Source organism: Castor canadensis, chromosome 8, assembly GCF_047511655.1.
Source record: "Castor canadensis chromosome 8, mCasCan1.hap1v2, whole genome shotgun sequence".
In the NCBI taxonomy this organism is placed as follows: domain Eukaryota; kingdom Metazoa; phylum Chordata; class Mammalia; order Rodentia; family Castoridae; genus Castor; species Castor canadensis.
Genome location: NC_133393.1, coordinates 148667870 through 148681982, shown reverse-complemented (window position 1 = coordinate 148681982; position 14113 = coordinate 148667870). Strand labels below are relative to the sequence as shown.

The following is a 14113-nucleotide window of genomic DNA, read 5'->3' as shown; positions in this document are numbered from 1 at the left end:
AATCTTGATGGCTTAAAACAGTAATGATTTAATCAGACTGAACATCTACAATTTGAGCAGAGCTAAGTGGGAAGGGCTCGCTTCTACCCTACATTCCGTGAGCTGGAGTGGCTTGACTGCAGGATCTGCTGCCTGGTGCTGGCTGTTGGCCAGGAGTTCATACAGGGCTAAAGGCTCAGGACTGAGTCCTCTCCACACGTTGCTTCAGCAACGTGCCGTGATGGCTGGGTCCCAACAGGAGAGAAGTAGAAGCTTCCAGTCTTTTAAGGGCTGGAAACTGGGGCTATATCACTTTTGCCATATTGTATCAACGAAGCAGTTACAAGCCAAATTAAAAGGCAAAGAAATCCAGATTCCCAATGCTTAGTGAGAGGAGTGTCAGTGAGTTTGGGGATCATGTTTTAAGCCCTGTACAAGGTGCTAAGTGTAGATTTTCCTTTTTGGAGAGGGAGAGCTCATGGTATATAATAAGTCAATAGAATAACTTTTTTAAAAATAAATTTTGGACAGTTTGTAGATACTAATTCTTCCCAAAAGGCTTCCATCTAATTGCTTTCCTCTTGGGCCTTCAGTTACACGTATGTTAGTCTTCTCATCCTGTATTTATGTCTCTCGTCCACCTTCCTGTTTCCCACCCTTTTCTCTCTCCATGCCTTGTTCTGTTTACTCTTTGCTCATGCTTCTCCCTGTCACTGGTTTTCACACTGTCTAGTCTGCTATCATACCTAGCTATTGAGTTCTTCTTAGGCTGGCCTTGAACTCAGGATCCTCCTGCCTCTGCCTCCCAGGTGCTGGAATGACAGGCATGCCCCACTAACTCATTCTTTTTTTTTTTTTTTAAATTTAAAGTTCTTTGCTAAAGTTCTAAATTTCTGATTTTATCTTCTTGAATGTTAATCACAGTTACTTTAAAGCATATGTCAGATAACTTCAGTATTTGCAGGCATCTGCTTCTAGATCTGTTTTGGTTGGATATGGTTTTGGCTGGCTTTCTTTCATGTCCTATCTCCACCTCTCTCATGGGTTTTGATTATGTGGTGGACATTATATTTGTAAATATGCTTTTAAAATAATTTGAAGCTTCTTTGATGTTCTGTTGTTCAGGGCACATTTATGTTCACTTCTCCCAGGTCCTTGGGAACACTCAGGATAAGCCCCATCTAGTTTCTGGAACTGAGGTTCTGTGGGGACAAGCTGCATTCCCTGTGAGGGCCTGGCCAGGTATGGCTCAGCCTTCTTCCTAGGCTGTGGACCATCGGAATCCCAAGCCAAAGAGATGCTCAGTGGGTCTCTCCCCTTAGCAGACCCCTGACCTCCTACCCAGCATCCTGAGCTCCATGAGGTGCTGTTTATCCCTCCGTTCACTCCCTGCCCCCAGTGGCAGCCCTAAGCAGTGCAGGATCACCGCTGTCTTACTAGGTGTGCAGTGCCTTTGAGCAGATGCTTTTTTCTTTTGCTCAGCATTTCAGCTTGTTTCCAGTAGGCATTTGTCACATTACCTAGTCTGCCATGGATGGAAGTGGAAGTCCTCAGAGACATCATTCTGGATCATTCCCCTCAGCACTCAAATGCTTAAAACCTCACTTTCCCCAGGAGCCACACATCCTGTGTTTGCAGAGTGCCTCAGAAATAATCTGACTCGCTGTGTCCGATTCCTCTCATTCCATGCTTTTTTTGGCAGTACTGGGATTTGAACCCAGTGCTTTATGCTTGCTGGGCAGGCACTGTACCACTTGAACCATATCTCCAAGCCCCTTTTTCTCTGTTTTTTGTTTGTTTGTTTGTTTGTTGAGCTAGGGTCTCATTTTTTGCCTCAGCCAGCCTGGACTGAGATCTTCCTATTTTTGGTTCCCCCCATAGCTGGGATGACAGGTGCACATCACCACACCAAGCTTTTTTCTGTTGAGATAGAGCCTCATGAACTTTTTGGCCCAGGCTGGCCTGGGACTGTGATCCTCACTATTTCAGCCTCCAAAGTAGGTAGGATTATAGGCATGAGCCATTGATGCCAGGCTTAGTTTTGGTTTTTTGAGACAAGGTCTAACTATGTAGTCCAGGCTGGCCTGGAACTCATGATCCTCCTGCCTCAACCTCCCACATGCTAAGCTTATAGGTGTGTGCTACCCTGCCAAGCCCATGGTTTCTTAAGGCCACTCCAGCCAAGTTTTGGTTCCCATAATTCTACTGAAAGCACACTTAGGAAGGCCCCTCCTGTGCTAAGTTCAGTGGCTGACTTTCCATCATCTTTGTATCTGACACATTAGCAATATTTGATGGCGGGGAGTTGGCTTCCCTGTGTCCTCCTCTCCGTCTCTGTGGTGGTGGTGTAGTTTCTGTAGCACGTATTACCTGATAGTCTATTCTGTGTACTTCTTTATTTCTTACTTATTTTGTTGATTCCCCCCTCCATACAACAGGGGCCCTGGGAGGCTGCTCAGTTTAGAACAGTGGCAGGTGCAGCTCACACGCTCCCAAGGCGTTTGGGGGCAGTCACACTCTCTGGCACTGCCTCCGCTAGACCTTACTTGGCTGCTGGGCTCGTACAGGTGTGAGAGAAACCTTCTGGTGTATGGAGAGCCTGGCAGAACCTTAAGCAACCACGCTGACATGTATTCGTTATGCATTTGTACTGCCGCATTGCTTTCTCAAGTGTCCTCACAGCGTCTCAGAGAGGGAGTTTTCCCAAAGTCGCATGGTAACTTAATAGCAGAACTTGGACTCAAACTCAGCTCCTGAAAAATGAGCAAATTTCTTTTCTGATCATAAAAAGTAATATATGCTCATTATAGAAAATTTAGAAAGCACAGAAATGAATAGGAACATTTAAATTATTTATCCTACCACATTTGACACATTTTTTTAAACAAGTTTTTTTTTTTCTATGCAATACTGGAGTTTGAATTCAGAGCAGGCGCTCTACCACTTGAGCTGCATTCCCAGCCCATGTCACTACACCCACCTTTTTCAAAGAGATGGGGTCTCACTAACTTTCCCTGGGCCTCCCCAGTAGCTGGAATTATAGGCTCAGGTTTTTTTGTTTTTTACAAATTGAGATTACATTGTATCATATATTATTAGTATCCTGCTTTTTTACTTAACTACAAAATAATCATTCCCCCACTCTTTTACTCTCATTTTAATAGCTGCATAGTATTCATCTCATAGATGGATATACCATAATTTATACATTATTCTTTGCTGCACATTTAAGCATCACTTTTTAAATTCTGACCATGCCAGTGTTCTCAGATGTGACAATCAAATTAGAATAATGATAATGATAGGGCTTTGGTTATGTAAAATATATAAGTGGCACATGATGGAGAGAGAGAGGAGAAGGAGGAAAGGGAGGGTGGGGAAGAAGGGAGGTAAAGGAAGGAAGGAGGAAGGAAGGGAAGGGGAAAAGGAAAACTTCAAACACAAAGAAGCAGGCAGTGGCCTGTTTGGGGGACCTAGGGCTTCTGGCTCAGCTAGGCTCCACCCTACTTAACTTGATGTCTTCCTCCATCCTGGCTACAGACTCTTCCAGCTGGAGTCAGAGGCTGATGCCTTGGTGAACTTCCAACAGTATTCCTCCCAGCTGCCACCCTTCTACGAGAGCTCCACCCAGATCCTACACGTGGAAGTCCTGCAGCACCTGACCGACCTTATCCGCAACCACCCCAGCTGGTCAGCTGCTCACCTGGCGGTGGAGCTGGGCATCCGGGAGTGCTTCCATCATAGCCGCATCATCAGGTGGGCAGGCCAGGGCCATCTGGAGCACATGTGCTATGTGTGTTGGGGATAGGAATGTTCTTTCAGTCTTCCCCTGGGCAAGAGCATGAGAAGGTTCACTAGAGTCAGAAGGACAAGTGTAACATTTCTGAGCATTTACCAGGTGCCTAGCCCATGAGCTGTTTCACCCTCACCATGATATTGAATCCTTCCCACCCCCATGAAGTATCATCACTCCAGAGAGGCTGTGGGGCCTGTGCAAGGCTGGAGAAGGTTGAAGAGGGGCTTCTATCCCAATGTCTCATTCCAAGCTCTGGTGCTCTGGAATCTGCAATACCTTCTTTTGTATGTCCTTCACTGTATCAGTGATGCCCCTGGAGAGGACACTGTGCCTACCCTTGCCTAGGATGCCAGCTGGCCATCATGCCCAGAGGTGGTCATGCTTCCTGTGGTTCTCCATCTTAGCTTGGTTCCATGTCTCATCCCATAGTGCAAAACCTCACTGCACAGCACAATTTGCAGGCGGGATCCTGGATGCCCTGGTGTCTCAGCTCACAGCAGTTCTCTCCCTTCTTAGGGCAGGAATGGTAGGGGCTCTAGAGAGCAGTATTGGAGCCCAGGGAGGCTGAGTGCATTTCCCCAGATCAGTGAGATTTGTCTGTTCTACAACCCTTTTCTGTGTCACCCCCCCACACACACCCATTGCTCACCCCGTGCTGGTGTGGCCTTGGGGCTCATGTTTGGTACAGGTGTGCAAAATGAACTTCAACTCTATACAAATTACATCAAAGAAGAATAAGTGTGACTCAGCCTGTGTTGGAACCACCAGCTTGAGTGTGACATGAGGGCTCTAGAGCACAGCCACACCAGGAAGCCAAAGCCCCCATCCCTGCTTCTGCACTGGGTTTTCTTATGCCCCCTCGTCCCCTGCCTGATCGCCTCCTTGCCCTACTGCAGCTGTGCCAACAGCACGGAGAATGAGGAGGGCTGCACCCCCCTGCACCTGGCCTGCCGCAAGGGGGATAGGGAGATCCTGGTGGAACTGGTGCAGTACTGCCATGCCCAGATGGATGTCACTGACAACAAGGGAGAGACGGCCTTCCATTATGCCGTGCAGGGGGACAATTCCCAAGTGCTGCAGGTGAGCAGGGTGAGGGTGGGGACTGATATGAGCATACTTTGTGCTGACACTCTCTTTGGGCTCCTGTGTTCATGGGTCACTCCTGGGCCTTTCATTGTCCTCCCCCTCCATTTTTGTTGTAGTACTGGGTTTTGAACTTAGTGCCTTGAGCTTGCCAGCTCTTTACCACTTGAGCCATGCCCCAGCTCTCATTGTCCCCCCACTGGCCCTGAGGCCTGAGCTCCTTGTGGAGGGTGCATACCCCTCCCACCTTCCTCTTCTGATATTATCTAGAGACATATTGTTCTCTTTGCTCTAAGCCCCAGAGGTCCTTCAACCCAGCAAACTAATCTCACAGCCCAGCACCAACCAATCAGCTTAGTTCAGGTTTTCCTGAGCACCCACCAGGAGCTGACCCTGGGCTTCAGGTCAGCCCCTGCCTGGGGTGCTCCTGGTGCAGTGGGACTTGAACCCAACTGATGAGTACTCAAACCAACCCATCTCACTCCTATAGGCATTGGTGCCAGAGGTGCTTCTGTTAATTTTTGATTTCTAGGGAAGAAATCATTTTTTAAAATTATGGACAAGTGGATGATGAGTGGTATTATTAAAAAAAAACTATTTTATGTATAGGATGAGAGGAAAAGGCAGAAAATCGGGTTGTTTTATTGCATGGAACAAGCAGATCTTTCTAAGGTTATATATTCTCTGCCTGGGCATCAGGATTCTAGAAAATATGGATCCATATCTTGTGCTTAGGACTCCTAGGGAAGGGTATTCTCCACCCTCCCACACAGCCCTGGGAACACCCAGCACAGCCCCGCAGGCACTGCCTCCAGGTGTATACTCTTTGGTCAGTAGTCACGCATGCTGCAGCTATCCTTTATCAGCTCTGGTTTGTGCCTGTTACTGTACTGAGTGTGGCATGTGCTCTAGCTAATTCTCCTGAAAAACAACCACAAAATGAATATCCTCCTGGGCTGTGGGCTCTGTCCTTTTCTTCTCGTGAAAGAAACTGAGGCTGAGCAGAGGCAAGACTGTGCCCACCGAGGGCCATAAAGTCGGTTGAGGGGCAGGCTGGTCCTGGCTTCCAGCCCTAGTGCTGGCCCCTCATGCTCCCACTGTGTTCTAAGCCCACCTGCAGGCCCAGCAGGGCTACCTTGAGGTGACCCTGATGTCACATGGGTACTCCATGGTTATGATTAATCTCAGAGAGATAGCATTCATCCTGTAGTGACAAAATAAAACCTCCCTGCCTGCTCTCTTCTTAACACTAGTACAGGTGGCCGTCCATATTTGTGGGTTCTGCATCCCCAGATTCAGTTGAGGATTGAAAATAGCAAAAAAAAAAAGAAGAAGAAGAAAAGAAAAAAACCATACCTGGGATGAATCTGTAATCCCAGCACTTGGAAGGCTGATGCAGGAGGATGGAGAGTTAGAGACCAGCTACGTAGTGTGACCCTGTCTCAAATAATTTAAAAATCACCTCTGTCCTGAACATGTACAGATGTACAGACCCTTTTTTTTGGGAGGGTGGGACTGGTATTTGACTCAGGGCTTTGTGCTTGCAAAGCAGGTGCTCTACCACTTGAGGGACACCTCCTGTCCATTTTGCTCAGGTTATTTTGAAGATGGAGTCTCGTGAACTATTTGCCTGGACCGACCTCAAACAGTGATCCTCCTGAACTCAGCCTCCCAAGTAGCTAGGAGGCGTGAGCTACTGACACCCAGCTTACAGACATTTCTTTTCCTGCCATTAGTCTCTAGACACCACAGTGTAACAACTATTTATATAGCACTTACATTGTCCTAGGTGAATCTAGAGATGATTTAAAGAATTCAGGAGCCAGACAGAATGGTGTTCACCTGTAGTCCCAGCTACCTAGGTAGAAGTAAGTTCAAGGCTATAGAGCTATAGAGGGAGACCCTCCCTCCATCCCACCCCCATCTCAAAAGCAAGTAAAAGTACACAGGAGACTGTGTATAGGTTTTATTTAAATACTATAGCATTTTGTGTAAGGCACTTGAGTATCTGAGACTTTGGGTGTGTGGTTGGGGATGGGGGGTGTCTTGGAACCAGTCTGTGTGGTATCTGTGTTCTGGAACCAGTGGGCAGCAACGCTTTTTTTTTTTTTTCAGTACTGAGGGCTGACCCCAGGGCCTTGTGAATACTAGGCAAGTGCTCTATCACTGAGCTACATCCCTAGCCTTTTGTTTAAAACCTAATACCTGTACTGGAGACATGGCTCAAGTGGTAGAGTGCCTGCCTGTCAAGCATAAAGCCTGAGTCCAAACCCTAGTATTGCCAAAAAATAAAATAAAACCTAGTACCTGCATGTAGAAAAAAAATTCAAGTCGGACAGAAGAGTAACAATGGAGAGGAAGAATTGTTCCCAGCTAGACTCCCATCCCCATCCCCAGATACCAGCACCGTTCAAGGTTCTTTTTGTTTGTTTTGTGAGGGAGGGACTTGAGGCAGGGTCTCATTGTGTAGGCAGGCTGGCCTCAAACTCTTGATCCTCCTGCCTCAACCTCTCAAGTGTTGGGATTACAGGTATGCACCACCACACCAGGCTTAAGGTTCTGATTCAGAAATTTTCACATGAGCTACATCAGGTCAGATGGGCAACTCCTGGCCCTGTCCACACTGGTGCAGTCAGCTTCTTGATTTTTACTGAGCTACTTTTCCTGTTACTCCTCTTTATGTTCTTCTCAGCATCCTTATGGAGTTCAACTTCCCTCCCACTGTGGTCCCCAAAGAGAGGTGGCTCCTGTGGTGCCAGAGAGGGGACTTTCCTGTGTTGAGCTCCATCCCCCTGGTGTTGTGTTGTCAGCTCCTAGGAAAGAACGCCTCGGCCGGCCTGAACCAGGTGAATCACCAAGGGCTGACCCCTCTGCACCTGGCCTGCCAGATGGGGAAGCAGGAGATGGTGCGTGTGCTGCTGCTGTGCAACGCTCGGTGCAACATCATGGGGCCCAGTGGCTACCCCATCCACACAGCCATGAAGTACTCCCAGAAGGGGTAAGACCTCGCCCTGCCTGTACCACCTCCAACATACACACACCTGGCCTCAGCCCCAGGGAGCAGAGACACTGCCTTCCCAAGCTGGATCAATACGTATTGGACAGTGTTCCAAGGGTAGGCCTGGCACCAGGGAAGTGCTTAGTAATAATCGCATGGTGGGTGTAACTCTCAGTCCACAGACTCAGCTGTGTAAGAAATAGAGCTTTTAGAAGTTTTCTATAATGCACCCTAGTTTCTGTCTGTGACCTCTGCCAGAGGAGAAAGCCTTTCAGTCTTAATCTCCCTGAGGTTTCCTTTTCAGAGTCCTCACAGAGCTCCAGTTTTGAAGTCTGATGCAAACCCAAGGCTTGAGGTGTCTGAGTGCTTAGTGGCTTCTGCTCCTGGCTCAAAACCCTAGGACGCTTGCCCAGGAGCACAGGGCCCTGTCTGCCCAGGCTCATCATTTCTTCCTGGCTGGTGGCACTGCTGGGAGGCAGGTGACAGGACCACGTTTTGGGTAGCTCTAGATCATTCTGTCATCTCTCCCTTCCTCCCCAGACTTGAAAACCCTGGTCTCAGCAGCTTCATTTCCATATGGCGTGTATACATGTGTGGGGAGGGGACGGGATCAGAGATAAAATATCACGACAACTGGATTGAATGAGTGAGTGAGTGGATGGAGTCATTTATCCTTTGACCCTGACCCTTGTGCTAAGTTCTGGTCCACACAGCTCTGGGGCAGAAGACCCCAAGTCGCCCTGTACCTCACAGCACGGGGTGCTGGAAAGCAGTGGTGCACTTCAGTGGGAGACCACATTCTCATCTTCTCTGTGGACTTGCCTTTTTCTGAGGTCTGCACCTACCTCCATGGCCAGCATAAGACACTGCTGTTCCCTCTAAGGTCTGGTCCCAAGATGGACAAACCTTCCTTTCCTTGATCCTGCCTAGTACACCCAATGAACTAGACTTTTCAGGAAGACTTGACCAAATAGTTACAGGTGGCTTAGATACAGGTTGTGACCTGAATGGACACAAGTGATGGGTGAAGATCATCTGTACTCAGAAGACTGGCACACATACTGGACTCCAACTGCCCAAGCTTCCCTGGTCATTGTCCTGTGTGCTCCCTGTACAATGCCCTCTGCCACCTTCCCTCTCTGCTCCCTTGGGCTGTCCTCTGTGGGTGTGGCATGGGAGCATCGGTGGCTCTGCACAGATGACAAAGGGAGCATCTGGGCCGCAGCAGTGTGGCGGGTCTCCTTGTGGTAGCCAGTGGAGTCCTAACAATCACCTGTTTTCAGTGCTCTCAGTGTTGCTGGACAGCTCCATCCCAGCCCAGGCTACCAGCTCCTCTGTTGAGTCTTTTAACTCAGCCGACCTTGACCTTGACCAGAGCTGGGTTTGTGCCTGCACTCAGACTATAGAGCCCCTAGCTGAAAGGGAGGTAAAGAGATGATTCAGACCTTGAGATGGGTCAAGTAGAAGACACTGAGAGCTCGGAGGGGGTGCTTGGGTGGCTGGGCCAGGGAGGCTTTGAGGAAGCAGAGCCTGAGCCCAGGGTAAGAAGCCAGCTAGAGCTAGCTACAAACTTGACTTTCTCTCCCCTGAGGACCCAGAGAGGAGATAGTACTCAATTCAGCCTCCTAGTAGTGGGCTTCTGGCCTTGGGGTAACGGTCGTGGGTAAGAATGGTACAATGTGCCTGGAGCCAGTGGCTCATGCCTGTAATCCTAGCTACTCAGGAGGCAGAGATCAGGAGGATCACGGTTCCAAGCCAGCCTGGACAAGTAGTTTGCAAGACACTATCTTGGCCTCAAGGTGTAAACCCTGAGTTCAAATCCCAGTACCAAAAAAAAAGAATGGTAGAATGCAGACTGGGTGTGGTGGCACATGCTTGTAAATCCTATCTACTCTGGAAGCCAGCTCGGGCAAAAAGTTCACCAGATCCCATCTCAATCAATAAAAGCTGGGTGTGGTGATGGCACATGCCTGTTGTCTCGGCTACTCTGGAGGTGTACATAGCAGGGGGTTTTTATGCAGGGCTGCTTAAGCATAAACTTGACTGAAACAAAAGGGGCTGGGTGCATGGCTCCAGTGGTAGAATGCCTGCCTAGCAAGAAGGGAGCCTTGAATTCAAACTCTAGTACCACAAAAAAAAAAAAAAAAAAAAAAAAAAAAAAGAATGAATGCTGATGCTGCTTCTGCTGGGCTCAGCAGTATTTTTGTGAGTTGTTTTGCAACAACCTAAAAGAGCAGATGTGTTTTATCCCTGTCTTAAAAGTGAGGAAACCAAGGCTTAAGAGAGTTTAAGTGGCTTGCCCAGGGTCAGGCAGTCAGTGCTGGAGCTGGAGTTCAACCTGAGCAGCTGGCCCTAGTGACTGCACTCTAGTTACAAAAAGACAAAACAGTTTATTAGGTATAATTCATGCTATATAATTCACCTGTTTAAAATATACAGTGTCTTGGGGTTATATAAATTTTTAAATTTGTGGTAAAATAAACATAATATAAAATTTACCATTTTAACTTTTTTCTTTTTTTGGTGGGTCTGAGGTTTGAACTCAGGGCTTTATGCTTCCAAAGCAAGTGCTCCACCACTTGAGCCACACTTCCAGCATATTTTTCTCTTTTGTGGTACTGAGATTTGAACTCAGGTCTCACGCTTGCAAGGCAGGCACTCTACCACTTGAGCCACTCCCCCAGTTCCCAACCTATTTTTCTTTGCTTATTTTATTCTCTGTGACAATCAGAACTTTCCAATCCCATCCCCTAGCCTCCAGCCCCTGGGAACCCCTGTCTACTTTCTGTTTCCAAGGACTTGCCTATTCTAGGCACCTCATATGAGGGAATCATCCAGTGTTTGTCCTTTTGGGTCTGGCCTATTTTGTGTGGTAGTAACCCATTCTGCACATATTCAGAATTTTGTTTACCCATCCACTCATTGGTAGATGCTTGGGTTGCTTCCACCTTTTGACTGTTGTGAATAGTGTTGCCATGAACATGGGTCTACAAATACCTGCTGGATTCCCTGCCTTCAGTCTTCTGCGCATGTACCCAGGAGCCAAAGGCATTTGCACCCCCACCACTCTTCTAAACTGCTCCTTACAGAATGCACTGCAGCACACTAAACACCAACAGTGCAGGGTGGCAGGAGGTGGAAGGTGGCTGGTGTGCCATTCATAAAAATTCAGCTCTGAAATGCCTTGTCTCCTCCACCTGCAGTCCCCAGCTGCCCATTAGGACTTTTAATGACAGGCTTGGCTTCCAGAGGTCACCAGTAAGAAAGCTGGAGCTTGACTTTAAGCTGTCTGATCCAAAGGCATCACTAGGAAGAGTGAGCTTTGCCAGTTACAGTCACTAGGAGAACTTTCTGGAGGAGGGGGTTAGCTGTGCCTGGAGGAGCTCAGCACACCCCTCACATACCGTGCTGTGCATGCTGGTTGGGTTTTTGTTGTTGCTTTTCCAATAAATTTTATCCCTAGGAATGTAGCTCAGTGGTCGAGCATTTGCTTAACAAGTCTAGGCCCTGGATTCAGTCTCCAGCACCTCAAAAATAGTAAGTCACTGTGTAATTTAAATAGACCATGATGTTAAAATGGTCTTCATATATATATATATATATATATATATATATATATATATATATATATTTTTTTTTTTTATATATACATATATATAGTTTATTATAAATGGTTACTATACTATAGCGAAAGAAATTAGCATATCCATTATCTCATGCAGTTACTTCCCCCTCCCCCAGTGGCAAGAGCAGCTCTAATCCCCTCATTGCATTTCAGGGAAAATCCTGAATGCTATACACTGTTACTAACTGTAGTCTTCACGTGGCACATTCATCCTATGTACTTGCTACTTTGTATCTTTGCCCACCCCCAATCCTGCCCTGGCAACATTGTTTTATTCTGTATCTCTGTTTATTTGACCTTTGTGTTTTTATTGTTTATTTTACCTATAAATGAGATCTTACAATATTTTTCTTCCATGCCTGGCTTACTCCACTTTAGCATACCATCCTCCAAGTCATTTATCACATGTGGCAAGTGGCAGTTGCCTTTTAAAAGGCTGGATGGCATTCTACTGTGCTCCACAGTTTTTTTACCCATCCGGCTGTGATGACACCCAGGGGTTCTGTCTCTCTGCTACCGTGCAAGGGGTGCAGTGAACATGGGGTGCAGACACCTTTTTCCCAGGTGACGATTTCACTCCAGTGGGGTGCACCTGAGGAGGGACTGCTGGCTCACGTGCGAGCTCTAATTTTGATTTCTCTAGGATCCTCCACACTATTTTCTGTGGTGGCTGCACCAGTCCTCATTCCTACCAGTGGGGCACAAGGCTTCTTCCTCTCCACACCGTTTTTTTTTTTTTTTTCAGTTATAGGAATTTGAATTTAGGACCTTGCAAGCCCTCTACCACATGAGTCATGCCCACTCTTTTTTTCTTTTTATGTGGTGCTGGGGATTGAAGCCAGGGCCTCATGCATGCTAGGCAAGAGCTTTGCCACTGAGTGACACCCAGCCCTAGCTCTTGTCCTTTTAAGAACAGCTCTGAGGTGGCTTCTCATAGTGGCTTCCATCTGCATTCCCCTGATGAGAGTCAGGCCAAGCACCTTGTCATGCACGTATGGCCATTTGTATGTCATCGCTTGTATGTCATCGATGAAGAAATGTTTGTTTATGTCCTTTGTCCATTTTTTTCTGCTGTTGAGTTGTATGAGTTCTTTGTAAATTTTATTAACCTTTAACCCCTTATCTGATATATAGGTTCGTGGTGGGAAGGGGAGTTGTTATTATTGTTGTTCTTTTCTTTTTGTTTTTGAGACAAGAGGCTCACTACGTAGCTAGCCCAGGCTGACCTAGAACTTGCGATCCTCCTGTCTCAGCTTCCCAAGTGCTGGGATTACTGGCATGGGCCACCATGCCCAGCCTCAGTTTATAAATTTTGTCCCCAGTATATAGGTTGCCTTTTCCTTTTAATTGTTTCCTTTGCTGTACAGCAGCTTTTTAGTTTAATATATTTCATTTATTTATTTTTACCTCTGTATCCTTAGCTTGTGGTGTAAAATACAAGAAATGATTGCTAAGGCCAGCCAGTTGGTTTTGTCACAACTTCGTTTGCAGGTGAAATTTGCTGATCCAGAGGTGACAGCCCAAGTCCTCTGGCGTAGGCCAACCTCATCCTCTCCCCCCTGCCCACGGCTGCTCTCTTCCCAGGTGTGCTGAGATGATCATCAGCATGGACAGCAACCAGATCCACAGCAAAGACCCTCGCTACGGAGCCAGCCCACTGCACTGGGCCAAGAGTGCCGAGGTAGGCAGAGTCTGCCATGAGCTGGAGCCACGGGAACGAGCGTCCTGACATGACTCTAATGGGGCACAATGGGGCATGTGGGCACAGGTGTTGTAGTGGGCAGTGGGCAAATGAGCCCAAGGCAAAGAGTTGAGGTCCTGATGGCTCTGCTGCTCACTGGGGGTGCTATTGTCCCCTTTGTGCATGGTTTCTTCACCCATGAATTGGGGGTCCTATTGCCATTGTTGGAGGTGTGAAACCAGAAGGTAGTACATGAGTCATAAAGTGTCTTACAGACAGAGGGTGGGGCGATGCCCTGCAGAGAGCCTTGCCGGCACATCCCCCTGGGAGGATAGGACCCACTGGTCTCTTGTCACCAGGAAATTCAGCAGTGTACTGAGTGTCCCCCAAGATCCTATCTTGCTCTTATGTGGGATGAGTCAGGAGGTAGAAGGTGGCCAACCTCTGTAGGGCACATCTGTATGCCAGGCCCTTTTGTGTTTGTTTTCTTAGGTATTGTCACCACCCTTTGGGAGGTGACACTTGTATTTCTTTCACAGAGAAGACTGAGGTGTGAGGTAGCAGTGACCCATCCAAGCTCAGAGGAGGTAGCTGGGCTTTGGGCTGAGTTGTGTCCTCCCCACAGTCCAATGGTACCAGCGTTGCTAGGGAGCAGGGATGTGGGTGCCAGGCGTGCTACCTGGTCAGGACCCCAGCGAGGACCACAGGGAGTGGTGTGCTTCCAGGGCAAGGCTGGAGGAGCGTTACAGAGAGGATTGGGGCCCTGTTAGCTCCAGGGAAGGACCAGAAGCCTTTAGAATCAATTTTCAGCTTTTTGTCTCCTAGTTCCTGGGGTGCTGATGGTGTGGGAGCAAGGGTCTAGGGTCACTCCCAGAACTGGGCCCTGTCCCTGGACTCCTCCTCCATGGGTAAGAGTTCCAGAGGTCTCACACCTGAAGGCTACTTAGGGAG

The 14113-nt window shown here is 47.8% G+C and overlaps 1 protein-coding gene across 5 annotated transcripts in view; it reads left to right on the top strand.

Annotated features, from left to right (window-relative positions):
- Pla2g6 (phospholipase A2 group VI) overlaps positions 1-14113 on the top strand; it is a 63496-nt gene that overhangs the window by 28706 nt on the left and 20677 nt on the right. For all 5 annotated transcript variants that reach the window (XR_012451000.1, XM_074084465.1, XM_020173618.2 and 2 more), the window contains exons 3-6: positions 3520-3735; positions 4672-4855; positions 7669-7856; positions 13066-13162. Coding sequence is in view for 4 of the 5 variants with exons in the window: in XM_074084465.1 (XP_073940566.1) it covers positions 3520-3735; positions 4672-4855; positions 7669-7856; positions 13066-13162 (685 nt within the window). In the remaining variant the exon portion in view is untranslated. The remainder of the gene's footprint in view (positions 1-3519; positions 3736-4671; positions 4856-7668; positions 7857-13065; positions 13163-14113) is intronic.